This window comes from Aedes albopictus, chromosome 3 (genome assembly GCF_035046485.1).
Source record: "Aedes albopictus strain Foshan chromosome 3, AalbF5, whole genome shotgun sequence".
In the NCBI taxonomy this organism is placed as follows: Eukaryota; Metazoa; Arthropoda; class Insecta; order Diptera; family Culicidae; genus Aedes; species Aedes albopictus.
The window spans coordinates 214,982,392-215,005,779 of NC_085138.1; the positions used below are offsets into that span (position 1 = coordinate 214,982,392).

The following is a 23,388-nucleotide window of genomic DNA, read 5'->3' on the forward strand; positions in this document are numbered from 1 at the left end:
AGGGCGGATGATTATTCAGGACACATGGCGGAGTAAGGTTAATTGGGATGAAGAAGTGGAGAAGTAATCCGAACTCGCTGGTACAAATGAACGAGGCTGCTGGAGAAGGTGAGCGCCATCAGACTTCCTCGGGCCTATTTTCCTGGATGTTCTACAGCTGATATAGATGCAGTGGAACTGCACATCTTCACCGATGCCAGCGAAGAAGCCTACGCGGCAACCGCCTACTTTCGAGCTGTGATCAACGGGAATGTATACTGCGCTCTAGTCATGGCTAAAGCAAAAGTAGCGCCACTGAGAGCTTTGTCAGTACCACGTCTAGAATTGATGGGCGCTCTTTTAGGAGCACGATTAGCGAAGTCAGTCAAAGAATTTCACTCGATCCCAATCCGGCGGCGCACATTATGGACTGACTCAACAGCAACACTAGCGTGGATTCAGTCTGAGCACCGCAGATACCGGCAATTCGTAGCCTTCAGAGTGGGAGAGATACTAAGCAAAACCGAGGCAACAGAGTGGAGATGGATTCCAACGCAGCACAACGTAGCAGACGAAGCTACAAAATGGGGAAAAGGCCCCAGTACAGATTTCGGGTCCCGCTGGTTTCGAGGCCCGGATTTTTTATATCTACCAGAAGGAAACTGTCCGAAGAGATCCTCGTCAGAGCCCCTGGAGACAGATGAAGAGTTGCGGCCATGTTTAGTCCATACTGAGTCAGTCACCAAAGATGTTATCAATTGGAAACATTTCTCGAAGTGGGAGCGCTTGCTGAGGGCTGTGACATATGCATACCGCTTTGCAGAGAACTGTTTCCGTAAGTCTAGGAAACAGGAACCTGTTACTGGATGTTTGTCACGAGAAGAACTACAAAAGGCAGAGAACAGTTTATGGCGCATAGTGCAAGCTGAAGAATACCCGGATGACGTAGCGATACTTAAGCAGCCGAACGACAATTCTAAAAGGAATATTGGAAAAACAAGTGTGGTCTACAAGCTGTCCCCGTTCCTAGACGAACACGGCGTGATGCGAGTCGACAGTCGCATTGGGGCGATACCGTTCGTCACATACGACTTCAAATTTCCTGTCATTCTACCAAGGAAACACCCTCTAACTACGCTTCTTATAGATTGGTACCATCGGCGTTTCTTACATGCTAATTACGAGACGGTACATAACGAAGTCCGCCAGCGTTTCCATATCTCCAATCTCCGGGTTGTTATCCGTCAAGTTGGGAAAAGTTGCCAGATCTGCAAGATCAACAAAACAATACCAGCACCACCAAGAATGGCGCCTCTTCCAGATGCTCGACTCGCAGCCACAGTTCGACCATTTTCTTACGTGGGGCTGGATTATTTTGGCCCAATCCAGGTCAGAGTAGATCGAAGTTGTGTAAAACGATGGGTCGCACTATTCACGTGCATGACTGTGAGAGCAATTCATCTGGAAATTGTCCACTCTCTATCAACGGAGTCATGCAAAATGGCAGTAGGTTTATTGCCCGCCGAGGGTCACCAGTGGAAGTATATTCCGATAATGGAACAAACTTCCAAGGAGCCAGTCGAGAATTAAAAGAGGAGATCGAGGCTATTGGAAGACAGCTGGGTGAAACCTTTACGAACACGTCTACGAAGTGGATTTTCGATCCACCGCTCGCTCCTCACTTTGGGGGGTCGTGGGAACGCCTGGTAAGATCTGTCAAAGTGGCAATGGGAACGTTGAGCAGCAGTCGAAATCCGGACGATGAGACATTACTCACGGTGGTCGCAGAAGCGGAAGCAGTCGTGAATTCTCGCCCGTTGACATTCATCCCCCTCGACAACCCCGGCCAAGAAGTGTTGACTCCAAACCACTTCCTCCTGCTCAGTTCCAGCGGAGTGGTGCAGCCGACGAGGACGCTAACCGAACCTGCGAAGATTACCAGGACGAATTGGGACATGACAAGACAGTTAGTAGATCAATTCTGGAGGCGGTGGATAGTGGAATACCTTCCAACAATTGCAAAACGCACCAAGTGGTTCGGAGAAGAGAAGGATATCGAGGAAGGGGATCTAGTGGTGATTGTGAACGAAGGTCGGCGCAATGGATGGACTAGAGGCCGAGTGTTATCCGCGATTCCCGGGAAAGACGGTCGGGTGCGTCAGGCGGTAGTTCAGACAACAGACGGAGTCTTCAAACGGCTGGTATCTAAGTTAGCAGTGCTGGAGGTGCAAGCTGGAAGTAACGCGGAGTTGGTACCGGAAACGTGAAACTCACGTGTTTGCCTCCGTGTACTTTCCCCCAGATCACGCTCATAAAACTACTTACGATATTTTTTTTCAATCAGCTGAACAAATTTTATCGCAATTTCCTCCCGAGGTTAAAGTTCACATCTATGGTGACTTTAACCAACACCAAGCAGACTTCATTCAGGACTCTGAAAATTAATATATCTTACACCGAACCGCCAAACTACCCAAAATTGAGTTCTTTTGACGCAATCCCATAGTTCCGCCCAATAAGCCAAATTTGAGTAAATCGATTAAACTCACGCTAGGTAAATTGCCTTTACCTCCAGCAAAAAAATATACTTAAGAGTAGGTAAATTCAACCCAAGACCCCCCTCATTCAACCCAAATTTGAATATACCTACATTTACTCAAAATTGGCTTATTGGGCTCAAGGACCCCCATTGGGTAGATACATCTCTGTTTGTTTTTGACAACATCGGTGGGGGAAGGAAAACAAAGTAATTTTGGGTAACTAGTTTATTCGATATACTCAGCTTTGAGTAAAATCGACCCAAAAAATAGGTAGTTTGATTTCTCCGTGTACTCCCAGTCGTTGAGGACAATGAAACATTGCAGTTTATTTTTGACAAAACTGCTAATTTAGGCCTTAATCAAATAAATCATGTCAAAAACCAACAAAATTGTTATTTGGATTTCTTGTTCACTAATATTTACGAAGATTTTTGCGTGAGCGAATCATTGAATCCCTTGTGGAAAAATGAAGTTTTTCACACAGCAATCGAATTATCAATATTTATTCATGGACACCAAAATCCCAACGACTTTGAGTACGAAGAAGTCTTTGAATACCAAAAAGCTAACTATGTCAATATAATGCGTAGACTATACAATATAAACTGGCAATCAACACTACGGAATGAAGGAAATATCGAAAGTGCTGTAAATCTTTTTTACAACATTATTTTCAAAATTATTTATGACAAAGTCCCTAAAAAGAAAAAATGACGTGATGTCAATTTTAAATATCCCGTCTGGTATAATAAACAAATAAAAAAATTGAAAAATCGCAAACAGAAAGCGCATAAAATTTACAAAAAAAAATAATTGCGATGAAAATTTGGAAAAATATTTAGACATTGCTTATCAACTAAATTTTGCCATTGACACCGCATTTGAAGAGTACAATGCCAAAACTGAAAATGAAATAAAGTCTTGCCCTAAGAATTTCTTCAATTACGTAAAAACTAATCTTAAATTTGACAATTTTCCACTTCTATGAATCTTAATGAACACGTAGGCAACAATACAGACGAAATATGCAACCTATTTGCATCATTTTTCCAAGAAATTTACACCACCTTTTCAGATCATGACCGTGACCGAGACTTTTTTGAATATATCCCTGAATTTCCTGTGGATATAACTCACAATAAAGTGACGGTACACGATATCTTGAACGCACTTAAAAATTTAGATGCTTCTAAAGGTGCTGAACCCGACGGTCTTCCCCCTGCACTGAAAATCGACTTGCAGTAATTACCAACATGAAAATGTTTTCAAATTTACCATGGCAAAACATGATCATCGATCCACCATCGCTTCTTGTGTGCCCTTTGTTTCGTCCCATATCAACCGAGCTGAGTGGTAGCGTGCGAGCCAGGTGATCTCAAGGTTCTTGGTTCGAATCCGGTTGCCAACGGAAACTTTTTTTAATCGGAAATCGGGTCCATGGTAAAATTGAAAACATTAATCTGTTGAATTGAAACAAAATTTAGTCTGCACAAATTTAGTGGCGTTGTGCATTTAAATTGACCCTCAGAATAGTAATTTCGACCGCAAGCCGTCTTTCAGTGTATATTTTTGAAGAATCTAGCTATGGAGCTCGCTATTTTGGCTATGTAAAAAATCTCTCGAAACAGGTATCTTCCCCAAATCAGGGAAATCTCGGATACTTTTTCAAAACGACGTATAATACACGCAAATCCTATGTTGATACGTCGTTTTGAATAAGTATCCGAGAAATACTCTTTTTTGGTACCTATTTTATCTGGCTAAAAATCTGACATACGTAATTACCGCGGAATTGCCATTATCTCGTGCATTCCTAAATTATTCGAAGCAATAATCAATAAAAATATATTTTCTCAAATTAAGAATAGAATAACGCACATGCAACATGGATTCTATAAAGGGCGCTCAACCGCTACAAATTTATTGGAATTAATTAACTTTTCATTGACTGCAATGGATAATGGCAATCACGTAGAAGCTCTTTACACTGACTTTAGCAAGGCATTCGACCGCATTGATATTCCAATGCTACTCTTCAAATTGCAAAAAATGGGTATAGAACCCCGACTTCTTAAATGGCTTGAATCGTACCTTACAAACCGCCAACAAATAATAAAAGTCAAAGGAAAAACATCACATCCCATTCAAGTCATTTCAGGAGTGCCTCAAGGTTCCCATCTGGGCCCTCTTTTATTTATTCTTTACATTAACGACATTTCCTTCATCCTGAAGAAAACAAAAGTGCTTATTTATGCCGACGATATGAAACTATATATGGAAATAAGAAATCAAGATGACATCAACGTATTTCAGAATGAAATTCGCATATTCCACACATAGTGTTCGAAAAACCTACTACAATTGTTCAGTCCGCAACGCTGCGAACTGAAGAAGGAGCACGTATCGTTCACGTGAAGAAAGCGCAAGCAAATCGAGGTAGCAGCACGCAATCTTCACATGAAGGAAACCCCCCAAAAAGGAGCCAATCGCCACGCTGAGAAGGAGGAAAAAACCATCGTCGTCGTCGACGACGGCCGTCGAGGACGAGAGCAAAAAAAGCGCTACTTGGTGGCGCGAGGATCAGTGTTCTTACGCAACTCGAAGTGTACGGATCGTAATATTAGGAGCAACAGTAGAAGAGTAGTCAAGCCGGCGAGCCAAGCCCGGCAGAAGAAAAGTGTGGGCCGATGACGGCCAAAATAAAGGTCTGTAAATAGTGTAATTAGTGAAACTAAAATGAACTAGAGCAAAAACCAGTGTGTGTGTCGTTTGTCCCTGAGCCGGAAATTCCCTTGGTCCGCCAGTCGCCTGCGTGTCCGGTTGAGTCCTTTTCAGGGCTAGAGTTATTTGGAGATAGTTTTCCCACCCTATGGAGTTCGCCGCTGGTCCGTCGGTCGCTGCATGGCAGTTTCCATACACCGAATCCACTTGGGGAATCGGTGAGACCGGCGGGCGCGCTACAATCAAGGCAGCCTGGAGAAGAAAAGCAGTTTTACAGTCCACTGCAACACGCCGCAACATGTTTTGGTCCTTGGAGCCGGATGGTTTGGTTCATCATCGCTGCTGGTTGGAACGCATCGCGACTGGGCGTGATTGAGTGGAGTGGCTGGCTTGGAGATAAAAACACACACCGCACAAAAGTTGGAAAAAGTGAAGCAAAGCGAAGACTGGACAATCGAACAGGAGTGAAGTGATTAACAGCTAATGAACATTGGACAAAACTGCTAGTGCAAGTGATTAATTAAGAATCATGCCGCCGAAGCGTACACCTGTGAAGAATATGGAAGGTGGTGGTAGCAATTCCGCCGCCGCTAGCAACGACGACGCAGTGGAAGAGTTCGACGCGCTGGTGCACATGCGTGGCTCAGCAAAGGCAAAGCTGACACGCGTCAAGCACATGATGGATCAAATCGTAGAGGAGGAGATCACGCTGCCGCAGGTCAAGGTGCACCAAAAGAAAGTGGAAGCTGCCTACAAGGAGTTTTCGAACTACCATGAACGCATCATGGCGGTCTGCCCACCGAGAAAGAGACACGATCAAGAAAGTAAGTACGTTGAATTTGAAACATTGTACGACGACATTTCCCTCGCTCTCGAAACATGGATCGAGATGCTGAGCCAAACGAATCGTAGCCAACAATCGATTGTGGTTCAACCGTCGCTTCCTCGTGCCATTCCGCATTTCGATGGCAAATACGAGCAGTGGGAAAAATTCAAAGTCATGTTTAGGGACGTGGTCGACAGATCGAATGATCCGCCACGAATTAAGCTCTACCATTTGGAAAAGGCTCTAATTGGGGACGCAGCTGGCATAATTGATGCAAAAACCATTCCTGGGGGGGGGGGGGGGGGGGAATGGGAAATTTTAGCAGAAAGGTTTGAAGACAAGCGACGAATGGTTGATCATCACATCTCTGGGCTACTCAACATGAAAAAAATGTCACAAGAAAGCCACTCTGAGTTGAGAGAGTTGGTCGATTCATGTGTTGGTCATGTCGAAAATTTGAAACATTTGGGTCTTTATTTTACTGGGGTATCAGATAAAATCGTAACGCACATCTTATCTAATGCGTTGGACGATGAGACAAAGAAATTGTGGGAATCCTCGGTCGCCCATGGGAAATTGCCTGAATACGAGGACACTGTCAAATTTCTGAAAGGTCGCATTTCCATACTTGAACGTTGTCAAAAATCCACTAGTGATAGCAAGGTCAAACAATCCGCGCGTGGTGCAGTCAAAGGACTCGTGTCCGGCAAGCAGTCGTCGAACGTGAAAGTGAACGTGGTGTCATCAAGCAGCTGTGAATTCTGTGCAGGAGACCATCTGGCGTTCAAGTGCTCTATGTTCAACGGATTATCGGCGGAAAATCGATTGAAGATGGTGCGTGATAAACAGGTGTGCTTGAACTGCTTGCGACGTGGTCACCGAAGCGGAGAATGTAAATCGAACAAGACGTGTTCGAAGTGCAAACGGAAGCATCATACGCTGCTCCATACAGAAGGTGGTTCAGTGCAAAATTCAAGTTCCAGCAATTCCAGTGGGACAGATCAGCAGCAGGTTCCAAAGCAAGCGGCGCAGCCAGACAACGCAAATGTTCCGGGTAGCAGTACACCTAACACCGTGGCTTCGAATGTGGTCGAGAAGCCAATTTCGCAAGTGCTGTTGCTAACTGAAATGGTCAACGTTTTGGACAAGCATGGGAACCCGCAATCATATCGTGCTCTTTTGGACAGTGGGTCGCAGGTCAACTTCATCTCGGAGGCGATGTTGGAAAAGCTGCAAGTGGATCGAGTAGAAATTCGACATTCCCATCACCGGAATCAACAGTGTGAGGTCCAGTGTTCGACAACGTGCGAAGGTGGAGGTTCACTCAAAGCATAATGGTTTCAAGATGGAGTTGGATTGCTTGGTCTCGCCGAAGGTAATAGGAAACCTGCCGACCTTTGAGGTTGACGCTGCTACATGGAACATTCCCGCTGGAATCCAGTTGGCAGACCCTACGTTCTTCCGTCCAGGACAAGTGGATTTGCTGATTGGAATGGAATGGTACGACGATATACTCAAGGCCGGTCGTCTGAAGCTATCAGAAGATCTGCCTACGCTCCGAGATTCGCAATTTGGCTGGTTGGTTGGTGGAAGATATGCTAGTGCTTTTTGTGGAATAATTGTGAACTCTAATGTGGCATCACCATCAAGTGACTCTTTAAACGAACTGATGCAAAAGTTTTGGGAAGTGGAAAGTGTTTCCAGTGAGAAGTGCGTGATGACTGAAGCTGAACAGTGTGAGCAGCATTTCCAGTCTACGGTTCGTCGAAATTAAGATGGTCGATACGTAGTACAGTTTCCACTTCGGGAATCAATCAGCCAGCTTGGAGATTCGAGACCAATGGCGCTGAGGAGATTCTACGCACTGGAGGCAAAATTGCAGAAGAACCCGGACATTAAGAAGCAGTACGACGAATTCGTGAATGAATACGAACAGCTTGGACATTGCAAGGAAGTGCATGAAGCAGAAGATCCTGTTGGTTTGCAGAGATGGTATCTACCGCACCACGCGGTACTCAAGCCGTCGAATACGACTACCAAGTGTCGCGTCGTGTTTGATGCATCGGCAAAGGTTGGTGGAATGGCATTGAACGACGTGATGATGGTTGGCCCTACAATTCAACCTGATTTACTGACGATCATTTTGAAATTTCGTATGTATCGGTATGTGCTAAGCGCTGACATCGCTAAGATGTATCGGCAAGTGTTGAAGGACAAGTGTCATACTCCGCTACAACGCATTTTCTACAGGAAGAAGCCCAACGAGCCTCTGCGAGTCTTGGAGCTTCAAACTGTGACGTATGGTACAGCTGCAGCACCATTTCTGGCCATTCGTGCGCTGTATCAACTGGCAATCGACGAGGAAGCAGAATATCCTTTGGCAGCGGAGCTGGTGAAGAAGATGTTCTACGTGGACAACGTACTTTTTAGTGGAAACAATTTGGTAGAAGTGAGAGGCCTCCAACGAGAGTTGATTTTGCTACTGCAACGCGGAGGTTTTCATCTACACAAGTGGGCTGCAGCTCTGGAAGATGGAGAGATTCCTGAACTGAAGCCGGCAGTATCTGTCAACGTGGCAACTGTATACGAGGAGCTTCCGATATTGACAAAGTTTGAGTCATTTCGGAAGACACAAAGGAACATCGCCTACGTTTTAAGGTTCATCAACAACTGCCGTAAGATTGGTGAACGAAGCACTGCAACGACGCCCACGATTTCTGAACTGAAGGAGGCAAACATGCGGATCATCCAAGCGATCCAGTGGAGCGAACTTCAGGATGAAATCGATCGCCTGCAAGCGGGGGAGCCATGCAAGAGAATCGGCAACCTGAATCCTTTCTTGGACGACGGATTACTACGATATGGAGGTAGAATTCGTCACAGCAAACTAGCATACGAGGTAAAGCATCAATGGATCGTTCCGGACAAGCACCCCGTAACGAGAAGACTCATCGCAGCGGTACATAGGGAAAACCTGCATGCTGGTCCGAGTAGCGTGATCACAGCCCTGAGAGAGCGCTACTGGATACTGAACGCCAGATCGACGGTACGAAAGGTGACGAGAAGTTGCATCACTTGCTTCAAATCAAGCCCGAAGCTTGCTGAGCAGTTCATGGGAGACTTGCCGTCGTATCGCATCACCGCTGCATCTACGTTTTTGAAAATTGGAGTAGACTTCGCTGGACCTATCTACATAAAGCAAACCGCCAGGAAAGCAGCTCCAGTGAAAGGCTACATATGCGTATTTGTCTGTATGGTTTCGAAGGCAATGCACTTGGAAGTGATGGAGAACCTATCCACTGAAGCGTTTTTGGCAGCACTACAAAGATTCGTACCCAGAAGAGGAGTACCCGAGGAAGTGTATAGCGACAACGGAACGAATTTCATCGGCGCGCGATCAGAGCTTCGTGAGTTGTACGAGCTCTTCAAGTCCGCCTAACCAACGGTAAGCTATCACAGTTCTGTCAAGTCAAGGAGATTAAGTGGACCACGATTCCCCCAAATGCACCTCACTTTGGAGGGTTTTGGGAGGCGGGCGTTAAAACCGTGAAGTCTGTTCTGAAGAAAGTGTATCAGTCCGCCTCTCTGACAATAATGGAATTTGCGACCTTGCTGTGTCAAATCGAGGCTATTCTAAACTCTAGACCTCTTTTTGCACATTCTCTCTTCTTGGCGTAACGTCCTCATTGGGACAAAGCCTGCTTCTCAGCTTAGTGTTCTATGAGCACTTCCACAGTTATTAACTGAGAGCTTCCTCTGCCAATGACCATTTTGCATGTGTATATCGTGTGGCAGGCACGTTCCTGCACATTCCTCTGACCCCAATGACCCAACCGTTTTAACCCCTGGCCATTTAATGATCAATAGACCTTTAACTGCTATCCCTGAGCCAAGTCTTGATGACATCCCCATCAACCGCCTGTCAAAATGGCAGCACATTCAGATTCTTCGACAGCATTTTTGGCAACGCTGGTCGAAAGAATATTTGGTAGAACTTCAATGTCGTTCGAAGTGGACGAAGAAGCACGTCAATGTAGTCCCTAACATGATTGTCCTGTTGAAGAAAGATAACGTACCACCTCAACAGTGGAAAATGGGTAGAATCGTCAAAACCTATCCAGGTCCCGATGATTTCACTCATGTCGTCGACGTTGGTGTGGGCACCAGCGTTTTCAAGCGGCCAATCCACAAGTTGGCTCCCCTGCCCATCCTCGAAGAAGAACCAGTATGTTCAACACACCAAGACGAAGCATCCAAGGAGCCATCAGTGTCACTCTTTTCCCGGGTGGCAGCATGTTCAGTCCGCAGCGCTGCGAACTGAAGAAGGAGCACGTATCGTTCACGTGAAGAAAGCGCAAGCAAATCGAGGTAGCAGCACGCAATCTTCGCATGAAGGAAACCCCCCAAGAAGGAGCCAATCGCCACGCTGAGAAGGAGGAAAAAACCATCGTCGTCGTCGACGACGGCCGTCGAGGACGAGAGCAAAAGAAGCGCTACTTGGTGGCGCAAGGATCAGTGTTCTTACGCAACTCGAAGTGTACGGATCGTAATATTAGGAGCAACAGTAGAAAAGTAGTCAAGCCGGCGAGCCAAGCCCGACAGAAGAAAAGTGTGGGCCGATGACGGCCAAAGCAAAGTTATGTACATAGTGTAATTAGGAAATTAAAATGAATTAGTACAAAAACCAGTGTGTGTGTGTGTGTCGTTTGTCTCTGAGCCGGAAATTCCCTTGGTCCGCCAGTCGCCTGCGTGTCCGGTTGAGTCCTTTTCAGGGCTAGAGTTATTTGGAGATAGTTTTCCCACCCTATGGAGCTCGCCGCTGGTCCGTCGGTCGCTGCATGGCAGTTTCCATACACCGAATCCACTTGGGGAATCGGTGAGACCGGCGGGCGCGCTGCAATCAAGGCAGCCTGGAGAAGAAAAGCAGTTTTACAGTCCACTGCAACACGCCGCAACAACAATTAAACATCAAAAAGTGTAATTTAATATCATTCAGCAGAAAACGAAACACACCAAACATATCAATTTCCTTAGGAGATCAGAATGTGGAAAAATGTAGTAGAGTTAGGGATTTAGGAGTAATCTAAGATTCTAAACTTAATTTCAATGACCACTACAATACCATTATACATAGGGCAAATAATATGCTTGGCTTCATAAAACGCTTTAGCTTTAATTTTGACGACCCCTACACAATAAAAACATTATATGTTGCCTATATTAGGTCAATTCTGGAATATTGTAGCATTGCATTGTCTGGTCCCCATTTCGAAGTAAGCATATCGATCGAATAGAATCAGTACAAAAGCAATTTTTATTATATGCTCTTCGAAAATTAGGTTGGACTACGTTTTCTCTTCCATCTTATGAAGCGCACTGTAGGCTTATCAATATTCAAACACTGAAACAGCGTCGTGAAACTGCAATGGTTTTATTTGTTTACGACATCGTTTCGCAGCGAATTGATTCAACTGAAATCTTATCAAAATTAAACTTTACATACCCTCACGGCAATTGCGAAATCGACACTTGTTTAAAACTACCCATAGTCGCACAAACTATGCCAAAAATTAACCTTTGAATCAAATCATGAACATTTATAATCAACACTGTGAAACTATTGACTTAACTATGTCGCGGCATAATTTAAAGGAATATTTTAACACTATAAGAAATAACATCAGTAGTAGTACTTAAAATATTTTAAAAACACAAATTATACACACATCCACCAGCATACACTATTTATATATTTTCTTATATGTATTTTATTAACAACATGTACTATAGTTTTAAGACATGAAACAAAAACTGTATGTATATGTACTAGTCTACACGGAGAAAACAAAGTACCCAAATATGAGTTTATTTTGTGGGAGGAATTCCACCGGACGGAAGCACACTTGAGACGATAGCGAAAAAGGGAAACCAGCCGAAAGAAAAACTACAACACACGCGAGGTACTTTGCAACGAGTTCAATTTATTGCGTCCGCTCTGATCGAGTACAAAATCGGTTATGAAAAAAGCACAAGGGAAAACGGAAATGCTCTGACGCGTCGTTTGACGTTTTATTAAGGTGCGCCAAAGCAAAGTCAGCAACACATAAGGTGTAGCATCAAATATAATTATACACGGAAGGTGCTCATTGTACTTTTCTATACTCTTCCTCAATGAACACCGAGGCCTAAGGGGATAGACCAATGCGCTCCAACTGCTTCTTGAATTTGATCGCTCCTAGTGGCTTAGTTAATACGTCCGCCACCATGAGATTCGTAGGGCAGTAAATCAGTTTCACTTCATTCTGATCCGTTCCGCTTGAACGAAGCTGAGACAGCTTTGGTTGTCCTCAAACACGTGGGTAGCGCCCACAGGTGGTTCCTCCAGGTCAGATAACAGCCGTCGAATCCAGATAAGCTCCTGGCACGTGTCGCTCAAAGCGACATACTCCGCCTCCATCGACGATAAAGTCACGCATGTCTGCCGGCGGCTCACCCAGCTGATCGGTCCAGTTCCGTACAAGAACACGAATCCCGTTGTGGATTTGCGAGTATCGTGGTCGCCTGCCCAGTCGGAATCAGAATATCCACGCAGCAACCATTCTTCGCCTGGTCCGAACTTCAGTTTCAACTCCTTAGTACCTTTTAGGTACCGTAGGACGCGTTTTGCAGCTTTCCAGTCATTGATTGTCGGTTGACTAGCTCTTCGGCCAAGAAACGATACACTTGCTGCTATATCCGGTCTCGAGTTCACGGAGATGTATAACAGTGCGCCAGCCAAACTTCGATATCGTGTAACATCGGCCATTGGTTGACTGTCCTCGTAACGTACATATCCAGGGTCCATGGGGGTTTTGCTTGGGTTACAGTCCGCAAGGCCAAAGCGCTTCACCAAGTCTTCAATATAGCTTGTCAACCGCAAACTATAACAGCCATCTTCGCGCCGAACTTCTTGGCCGAGGAAATGTTTCACCATCCCTAGATCTGTGATGTCGAAACATTTTCGCAACTCCTGGAGCACGGCCGAAATTATCGATGCATCCTTGCATCCGACTAACAAGTCATCGACGTAGACAAGAACGATCACCATATCTTCACCGTCACCGTCCCGCCGAGTATACAGCCACGTATCGGACTGGCACTGCCGGAATCCCATTTTCACCAACACTGTATGCAGAGCCCGATTCCAGCAGCGCGCCGATTGTTTAAGTCCGTAAATACTTTCACGTAGCGTACACACATAGTTTTTTTTTATTAATAATCTTTATTGGCATCTCAATCAATTTTTACATACTACGACTTAATCTAGGTGTTCTGTGTATTATAACACACTATCATCCTAATTTGGTAAAATAAATTTAAGCTATTATCAATTATATTTAATAACATATTACATGTCATTTGCTGTAGCAGTTAAGATTTTTTGAAGGCTTCATTTTTCACCTGCGTATCAGCAATACATTTTCCTAACCCTAACCTAACTTAAACTAATTATACAAAGAACTAATCGTAAGCAATAGAAGACTGCAACGATTTTTGACGAAAGTTTGCAATGATTTTAGTTGACATCTGTTCCAATGTTTCAATATTAGAAATTTGATGCAACTCATTAGTGCTATACCAGGGAGGCAACTTCAGAATCATTTTCAAAATCTTATTTTGATTCCTCTGAAGTTGCTTCTTTCTGGTATTGCAACAGCTCGACCATATTGGGACAGCGTACAACATAGCCGGTCTGAAAATTTGTTTATAAATCAAAAATTTGGTTTTTGCGACAAAGTTTTGATTTTCTATTAATAAGTGGATATAAACTTAATGTATTTATTGCACTTAGTTTGAATACTTTCTATGTGGTTTTTAAAAGTTAAGTTTTTATCTAGTAAGAGCCCTAGATACTTAACTACGTCCGACCAATTTATTAGAGTTCCCCTCATAGTGACAACATGTCTACTTGAGGGTTTCAAATAAAGAGCTCTTGGCTTATGTGGGAATATGATAAGTTGAGTTTTGGAAGCATTTGGAGAAAACTTCCATTTTTGCAAATAAGAAGAAAAAATATCTCAACTTTTTTGCAATCTACTACAAATGACACGCAAACTTCGCCCCTTGGCTGATATACCTGCACTGAAATAAATTTTGTTGTCGAAACTACCGATTCCATAGTAAAATTACTAACCGTACCTATGATTCTCAACCGACAACAAAATCTGTTAAGGCAACTGAAATATGCTTGAAATTACAATGCATTGTAGTAAATTCTACTAAAAGCATAGTCGTCTCAACAACAAAACATTGTTAATTTTTCCAGGACACGCATTTTACAACACAGTATGGTTAAAAATACAATGCTCATTTGTTAAATTAAGACTATTTTTGGTAATTTTAACTGCATTGCTAGTTAAGTTGACAGTGTTTTAGTGGAATTAACTGGAAATTGTTGTCGGTTGAGAATCATAGGTACGGTTAGTAATTTTACTATGGAATCGGTAGTTTCCACAACAAAATTTATTTCAGTGTGTGTCATCTGCAAATAACGATTTTTGACATCCCTGTGGCAAATCAGGTAAGTCGGAGGTAAAAATATTGTATAAGATTGGTCCCAGTCCCAGTCACCAGCTCTTACAGGTAATCTATCTGACTTGGAATTTTGATAGTTTACCTGAAGTGTTCGATCCGATAAATAGTTTTGAATAATTTTAATAATATACAGTGGAAAATTAAAATGTTTCAATTTTACGATCAAGCCTTCGTGCCAAACACTATCGAATGCTTTTTTCTATTTCAAGAAGTGCTACACCAATAGAGTAGCCTTCGGATTTATTGAAACGAATGAAATTCGTTACCCGTAAAAGTTGATGAGCACTCGAATGTCCATGGCGGAATCCGAACTGCTCATTGGCAAAAATAGAATTTTCATCAATATGAATCATCATTCTATTTAAAATAAGCTTCTCAAAAAGTTTACTGATAGATGACAGTATGCTAATTGGACGATAACTAGAAGCTTCGGCAGGATTTTTGTCAGGCTTCAAAATTGGAACAACTTTAGCATTTTTTCCATTTTTCAGGAAAATATGCTAACTGAAAACATTTGTTAAATATACTAACCAAAAATGATAAGCAACTTTCTGGAAGTTTTTTGATGAGAATATAGAAAATTCCGTCATCACCCGGAGCTTTTATATTCTTAAACTTCTTTATAATAGATCTCACTTCGTCCAAATCAGTGCCCAATGAATTGTCGAAAATGTTCTCATGATTGAGAATGTTTTCGAATTCGCGGGGAACCTGATGTTCTATAGTGTATAAGCTATTTTACGAGACGTTCTACCGGTGGGCCGCTTATTGTTATTGTTTACATTTGATGTTTTTGTTTTCGCGAAAAGTAGCATAACATTTGATGAGCGCCAAACAGATTTAAGCTGGCAGAGATGTGTCGGTTTCTAATGTGGCATGTATCAATCCCCCGAGCTGTAGGGTAAGTGTGCCCATCGTTGTGGTATTAAGGTAAATTCATTTTAAAAACAATGATCGTACCATCCAATGACGGGTTGCAAAACGTTAGTTGGTAGTTTTCTATCCAAATTTGCTTGGAAAAATATAAAAACTGTTTCGATCATAAATCGCTTACCACAACATTAGGCACACTGTTCCTATTATGGAGGTAAAATTTAATTTTGGTTCCTATTGATGCGGTATCCCATTGAAATCATATGGGATACCGCAACATTAGGAACACTACCGCAACAATAGGAGCACAGCAGCAAAACAACTAAGGAAAATATTTTTTTAAAATAGGTTTTTGTGTAAATCTTAAGCACACAAATGGTGCAATCTCATAATTTAAGCATAATACATCTATTAAAAATGCCTTTTGGTAACATTTCAGTCGAAAAAGAGCTCAATTGCCACTACCGCAACATTAGGTACTACCACAACGAAGGGAACAATTACCCTATCATGTCACTAGCAGATGAAAAAAACATCCCCACGGTCTACGGGTATTGATTATAGTGAACGGATTGACGTATTTTTGCAGCTAAATGAACCCCGTTTGTTGGATGGGCCAGTATCACATGTTATGCTAGCGAAATTGTAAATAAATGGGCCCACCGGTTGGACTTCAAAACTGGTAAACATTCAAAAAACAGTTGATTTGAAACGTCTCATAAAATGCCTTATATAGTGAAACCTATACTGAAATTATGCGCACTTTCAAACTGTTTGGCAAGTTTTTGTGCTTATTCAGAATTAGTTAATAATATTTTGTTATCATCTTTCAGCGCAGGAATAGGCTTCTGAGGCTTTTTCAAAATTTTTGTTAATTTCCAAAACGGCTTAGAGCCGTGGTTTAATTGAGAAACTTTATTTGCAAAATTTTTGTTTCTCAATTCGGTGAAACGTTTTTTAATTTCCTTCTGAAGATCCTGCCAGATTACTTTCAAAGCAGGATCTCGAGTTTGTTGGAATTGTCTCTTTCTCACGTTTTTAAGACGGATCAGAAGTTTCAGATCGTCGTCAATAATAACTGAGTCGAATTTGACTTCACACTTTGGTATTGATGCGCTTCTAGCTTCGACTACAGTACTAGCACAGTAGCAAAGTACAGTACAGTACAGCAAAGTACAGTAGCGCTCAGTTTGAAGACCCATCTTGAGCCCACCACTTTCTTCCCTATAAGTAATGGAACTAGGTCCCATGTACCATTCACTTTGTGCGATCTCATTTCTTCTTCCATTGCTTTCTTCCAAATATCACTCTTCACTGCACTTCGATAGTCATTCGGTTCTTCTGTTGAAAGCTCCGCGATCCCGACCACGTAGTCATCATAACGACTCGGCAAATTTCCTCTGGTTCGCCGATCTTGTCGCCGCAACACTCGTTCTTCGCTATTTGGCTCCTCCTCACTGTTGGCCGCATTCGGATCGTCAACGCCTTCGAACAGTTCTTCTTCTGCACTATCAAAACCATCAAACTGCTCCTGAGAATCGCCTTCATCTGCCGCAACAGCCTCTGCCGGTACGGCCGGTTCCTCACCGGTTGGTGATCCGATCGGCAGCACAACGTCTTCCTCTTCCTTTGGTGGTACTACTTGTTGACAATCTTTGTCCGATCCATCATTGAGTTCGAGGAATTTTGCATCTCGACTGATCGTTACCCGCTTGGTAGAACGATCCAGGAATCGGTACCCGTTTTGATCTTCAGAGTAACCGACGAACGTAAGTTTGACGGATTTGTTGTCCAACTTTGTTCGCTTCGCATCCGGGACATGGACGTACGCATAGCAGCCAAACATTCGTAAGTGTGCCAAATCGGGTTTGCGTCCTTCCCACAGCTCGTAAGGGGTTTTACTAACAACTCGGGACGGCAACCGGTTTTGGAGGTACGTTGCTGTCGTTGTCGCCTCGCCCCAATACAATTTCTCCATGTCCGCGTCCGCCAACATACAGAGCGCCATTTCTTGAAGAGACCGATTCTTGCGCTCGGCGACCCCGTTCTGCTGCGGGGAATACGGCGTTGTAAATTGTGCCTTGATACCCTTCGCCTCGTAGAACTCTCGCAGATCCCGGTTGATATACTCCCCCCACCATCTGACCTAATGATGAGCGGTTTCCTTCCGAACTTGTTCTGCGTCGCTGCATCGCTCTTGTTTTTCAACAGGTAGACAACAGTATACCGGGAAAAATCTACAATCATTGTCATAAAATAACGATTCCCCGACGGCGTGGTATTCTCCATTGGCCCACATAGATCTATGTGAACCAGATCAAGGGGACGCGTGGCCTTCCGCTCCGTTACCGCGGGAAACGGCTTACGGGCATGTTTTCCCTTCAAACAGCTTTCGCAGGTAATGCGAGCACCGCAGTCAGTATTTTTTTTCCTTCTAAACCATAGGGGGATAATCTGCTCAACAGACACCCTAACAGAAAGTTAGGGTAGTGTAGGTCTGAGGCCGTCTTCTACAACAAAAGTAAAAGCCAGGACTACTCTCTCCCCGTACCCACTAAACCATTCCTATGGTCGCCAAACCCTACGTCTCTCCGGAACCACCAAGAAGGTATTGCTTCAGAGAGGGGCTAGTGCGCATCGCACCCTCAAGGTTATCTGCGTAGCCTAGCAGCAACGAACATCGATGACTCGCTCTGGAGAGTCCATCAGGGTAACATGCTGGCGCTTAGCCAGTTTCCCGAGTGGTCCTCGCCACTCCCTTTGTCCTCGGAAGGCGGGCAAGGTCAACCCCGCCCGCGCCCAACTGCTTTGCAGACATCAAGAACTGATGCCCACGTGCAACCCGATCTGACCTGCTGAAGGCAAGGGCATCACTACCCATCAGGACCTATCAACTGCACCAGAAGGTTGCTGACAGCAGGGTCTCCACCTGCCCCGACCCTTGCCGGGGACCCCTTTCCAACCGCGGGCTCGGATCCAACCCAGTAGACCGACGCCACGACAGCACCGCTACCGGGACTTCCTCTCCGCGGCCACTTAATCGCTGTAAGGGTCGATCTCGACCGCAGGGCACCGGTATGACCTACGAAGCTGGCTTCGAACCCCTGGACCACCTCTTGTACTGCATCTGAACTAGCCACTCTCCGAGTCCACGCGCCACCTCCTCTGTAGCTCCCAGACGATATGGGTGATAGCCGTTGAAACGGCGTTCCAGCCAAACTCATCCCTACACATCCTCTGGACCAATTTGTCCGGGTTTGTGTCCTCCCCGCATGTGGCAAGCATGCGGTCACGCATTGTGCGAAAACACGGGCACACGAACAAAACGTGTTCCGCCGTTTCCTCTAAACCATTGCACACTGGGCATTCGGGAGAATCCGCATGCCCGAAACGGTGTAGAAGCTGTCGGAAGCAACCATGACCTGTAAGGACCTGTGTCAGGTGGAATGTAACTTCCCCATGGCGCCTATTAATCCAACTATCTACTCTCGGTATCAACCTATGGGTCACCTTCCTTTGGTGGAACTGTCCCACGCGCGCTGCCATTTGACCATAGAGACCATCCTGGCAGTTCTGCGTATGCCTCTTGTGCCGCGCATTTCGAAGCACTCCATGTCTTCACTGATAAGAATGCTGATAGGCACCATACCAGTAATGACGCAGAGAGTGTCGTGTGACACGGTACGGTATGCGCTCGCAACCCTCAGGCACATAAGCCTGTAAGTACTTTCCAGCTTCCGTCGGTAGCATTTCATACTTAGCGCGGTGCCTCACGCCGGGCCACCATACCTAAGTATGGACGTAGCAACACTAGCCAGAAGCTTGCGCTTACTGGCGTACACCGCAGAGCTATTGGACATCATCCGGAACAGTGCCGCAATAGCTGTGGAGGCTCTTTTACAGGCATAATCGACGTGGCTACCGAAAGTAAGCTTATCGTCGATCATCACGCCCAAATGTCTGACGGAGCGCTTTGACAGGATAGTGCACTCTCCTACACTGATCTCCGTCTGCTGCTCCGACTTCAGGTTATTAACAACCGTCACCTCTGTCTTGTGGTGAGCACGCTCCAGTTTCCTGGACCGCTTCCACGCCTCCACAACCTTGATCGAGTGGTTGGTAGTCAACTTTACCTCCTCGATCGTTTCACCGTAGACTTCGAGCGTAATGTCGTCGGCAAATCCGACAATCATCACTCCCACTGGGTACTCTTACCTCAACACCTCGTCGTACAGGACATTCCATAACACCGGACCCAGGATGGAACCTTGCGGGACTCCTGAGGTTATGTGAAAGCACTTCCGACCCACCTCCGTGTCGTAGACTAGTACACGATTCTAAAAGTAACTTCCGAGAATCTTGTACAGGTACTCCGGTATCCCCAGACACAAGAACGCATCGGTAATAGCAGACCAGCTGGCGCTATTAAATGCATTCCTTACATCCAGAATCACTACCGCGCAAAAGCGAATTCCCCTCCTCTTAGGTTCGAGTGCTTTCTCGGCGGTTTTTGTAACCGACAAGATAGCGTCTACGGTGGACCTCCCCTTCCGGAAGCCGTACTGGTTGCTCGAAAGACCATTTTCGCCCTCGGTGAACCTCAACATCCTATTGAGAATGATCATTTCGAGCACCTTCCCCGCCGTGTCAATCAAGCATATTGGTCTATATGCCGACGGGTCTCCGGGTGGTTTCCCCGCCTTTGGCAATAGTACCAGGCTCTGCCTCTTCCAAGCTTCTGGGAAAACTCCTCCCTCGTCCAGCCATTTCTGCATAGCAGACCTGAACATCTCGGGAGCCTCTGCAATAGCTACTTTTAAGGCCAGGTTCGGAACTCCGTCCGGACCTGGGGCCTTACCTACGCTAAGGGACTTAGCTATCCCCGCAAGTTCCACATCGATGACCCTCTCCTCATCGCCAGCCCCAGTCCCCGGCTGTCCTACGAAAGGAGGCCAAGGACTAGGATCATGACGCGGAAAAAGTCCTCCAATGATCCCCTCCAACATCTCTGGAGATTGCTCTGTAGGAGCCATCACACCTCTCGTCTTGGCCGTAACGATCCTGTAGGCGTCACCCCCTGGGTTCGTATTGGCACTCTGACAGAGACCCTCAAAGCATGCCTTTTTGCTTGCTCTTATCTCGGTCTTAAGCGCGGCTTTTGCAGCGGCGAACACCACCCGCCGTTCGTTTCGTTCTTCCTCTGATCGTGCTCGCTGCATCCGCCGCCTAGCCCGTAGGCAGGCGCGGCGCAGGTCCGCAATCGCGTCGGTCCACCAGTAAGCCGGTGGCCTCCCATTTCTAGGGTGGACTCGCCTAGGCATGGTCGCATCACACGCACGTGAGAGCACCGCTACCAGCTCGTCGCCGTCTAAACCGAATAAGTTTCGCTCACGGCGGAGCGCCTCCCTAAATACCCCTTCGTCGAAGTATGATGTCTTCCACCTGCGAGGGCTAGGCCTTGGCCTAGCCGCCTCTTCTTCTATCCGCTGTCTGCTGTTGTTGTAGTCGATACTGTAGCGAACCGCCAGGTGGTCGCTGTGAGTGTAGCCATTATTTACTCTCCAGTTCGAACTACTTGTTAGGCCAGGACTACAAAAGGTCACGTCAATAATTGACTCCGCTCCGTTTCGACTAAAGGTACTCTTGGTACCGACATTAGCCAAGTCGACATCTAAGATGGCCAGTGTTTCTAGCAGGATCTGACCCCGCTGGTTCGTGAAACGGCTTCCCATTCCACGGCCCAGGCATTAATGTCACCCGCTATTAATACCGGCCTTCGCCCTCTTAGCACGGTCGTTAAGCGGTCCAGCATTTGCGTGAACTGCTCGATCGACCACCGCGGAGGCGCATAACCTGGAAGCCTTAACTTATTGTGAATCTAGTGTTCTTGTTTTGGGAAGTTTTTGAATTTTACTGTTGAATGTTTATTTGAAAGTGCATTGGTTGATGTTGTAGTTAGATATCTTTGTTGTTTAAGTGTATATGAAATGTTCTATAGGTTGATGTCCTTATGATGTAATATGTTATGAATCTAGTTTTAAGTTTTCATTGAGCCCAATATGGGTAGATGGAGTAATAAATAAATACAAATAACAGCTACAGAAGAGGACCCCGTTTACTTTGGCGACCACAAAGCCCTCATAGGTAGTAGACACCAACTCCTGAACGGGGTATTTACCCGTCGTCCATATCGCCGCCATTTTTCTGGTCCCATCCGCGACCCAGTTGCCGTTGCCGGCGGGTAATCGGTATGGGTCTGATATGATGGCGATATCCGTCTCCCACTCAGAAACCGCCTGACAAAGCAGTTGCTGAGCCGCATCACAGTGGTTCAGGTTCAGCTGCGTTACCTGCACTGTGATTTGTTATTCACTGCGGCTTTCTTGAAGGCCGGGCACCTTGGACCACCCATCGGATGTCTGTTGTTCGAGGATTTCCCGGTACAGATCATGCAGATGGGTGGACTCGTGCAGCTTTGGACCTTATGACCTTCAGCGCCGCATTGCCTGCACAGTTTGCGCCTGTCGGGGCCTTTGCGGTCCCACGACTTGTGTCCTGGTTCCAGACACCTGAAGCAAACCTCTGGTGGCTCGTGGAATGTCAGGTGACATACACACCAACCCACCTTTATGCTCCCTACTTTAACGGACTTTTTGACGTCCGCCACAGGTAGCTGAACCAAAGCTATCTATGTCCCTGCTGGCCCTTTCCGTAGCTTAACGGCTGCGGCGGCCACCTGTACATCGCACTGTCTTCCTCTTCCGGTCTACCTTCGTCCAAGGGGGGTCCTCCCCTTGGATCGCCCTGCTCTGAGGCTGTTGAGGGCCCACCAGCGGTCACAACCCCTTGTTCCCATCGTTCCGGGACGGGCCAGCATTTTCAGGCCCACCCTTACCTGCTTTCCGGGAACCCTGGCTGGGGTCCGACCTTCCGGCATTATTACCGACTTTATTACCGACGAGCAGTCGCTTCCGCCTTGTTCGGACTTCCTGCGAAGGAGAAGGCCTCCGTTTGGGTAAACTTTGGCACTTTCTCATATGCAGGCTTCGCTGCTGCAGCAGTCAGCAACGCGAGTGCCGCGTGCTCCTGCTTGGCATCGTCGATTGACGCCCTAAGTCGAAGCAAGGCCGTTTTCAGGTCCCTGCTTATGTTCGACTTAGTGGACGCAAAGTCGATGATTTTGCAAAGCTGCTGCTTAGCCACCTCTATTGCGGACCGTCCTTTGGATTCTCGGTTGACGGCCCTCAACAACCACGCTCCGTCCATAACCTCCACCGGCTGGCTTGCCGGGAAGTGGACTGGAGCACCCACGCTGGAGCTGCGTACGCAGCTCCCAGCGCTTATCTCCTCACTTCTCCTAGTCGGAGACCTCATCACTACTACTTCATACACCACTACTGGAAAGAATGTCCACCACGCCAGAGCCCTGCATTAACATGGTAAGGGACAGCTTACTGTGGGGGGGTGCCCAGGTACCCCACAGGCTCCGTTAAAGATCGAGCATCTTTTTCGCCCCCTCGATTACTCATTCCTCAGCACGGGTCGCTTGACACCTTGAATTGGGGTTAGTAGCCCAAGGGGCCAGACACGTACAATTCGTGGCTTAGTATATTATAGTATACTGCAATAGATTAGTGCATCGTAGCAAACTCTGCAGCCGATTTTTTCGATAAATAATGTTTGTTTTTTGATTCATCTGTCACAGCCTTGATTTCAGCCAGTACGATGACTTTGATGGTAATACATTAATTTACAATAGTATACATTAATGTATTAATATACCGCAAATATACTAATATACTTCTAATACACTCATTATGCTAATACATGTCTAGCCCCTTGTAGTAGCCCTATTCTTAGCCGGGGACTACGCGG

At 45.7% G+C, this 23,388-nt stretch overlaps 2 protein-coding genes across 18 annotated transcripts in view; one reads left to right on the forward strand and one right to left on the reverse strand.

Annotated features, from left to right (window-relative positions):
- Window positions 1-23,388, forward strand: part of LOC109405099 (unconventional myosin-XVIIIa) — a 1,227,991-nt gene that overhangs the window by 1,022,638 nt on the left and 181,965 nt on the right. The gene's annotated exons all lie outside the window — the stretch shown is intronic.
- On the reverse strand, window positions 12,359-13,219 carry LOC134290596 (uncharacterized). Its single transcript, XM_062857762.1, has one exon. It carries the CDS (start codon window positions 13,217-13,219, stop codon window positions 12,359-12,361), a length of 861 nt encoding a protein of 286 aa, XP_062713746.1.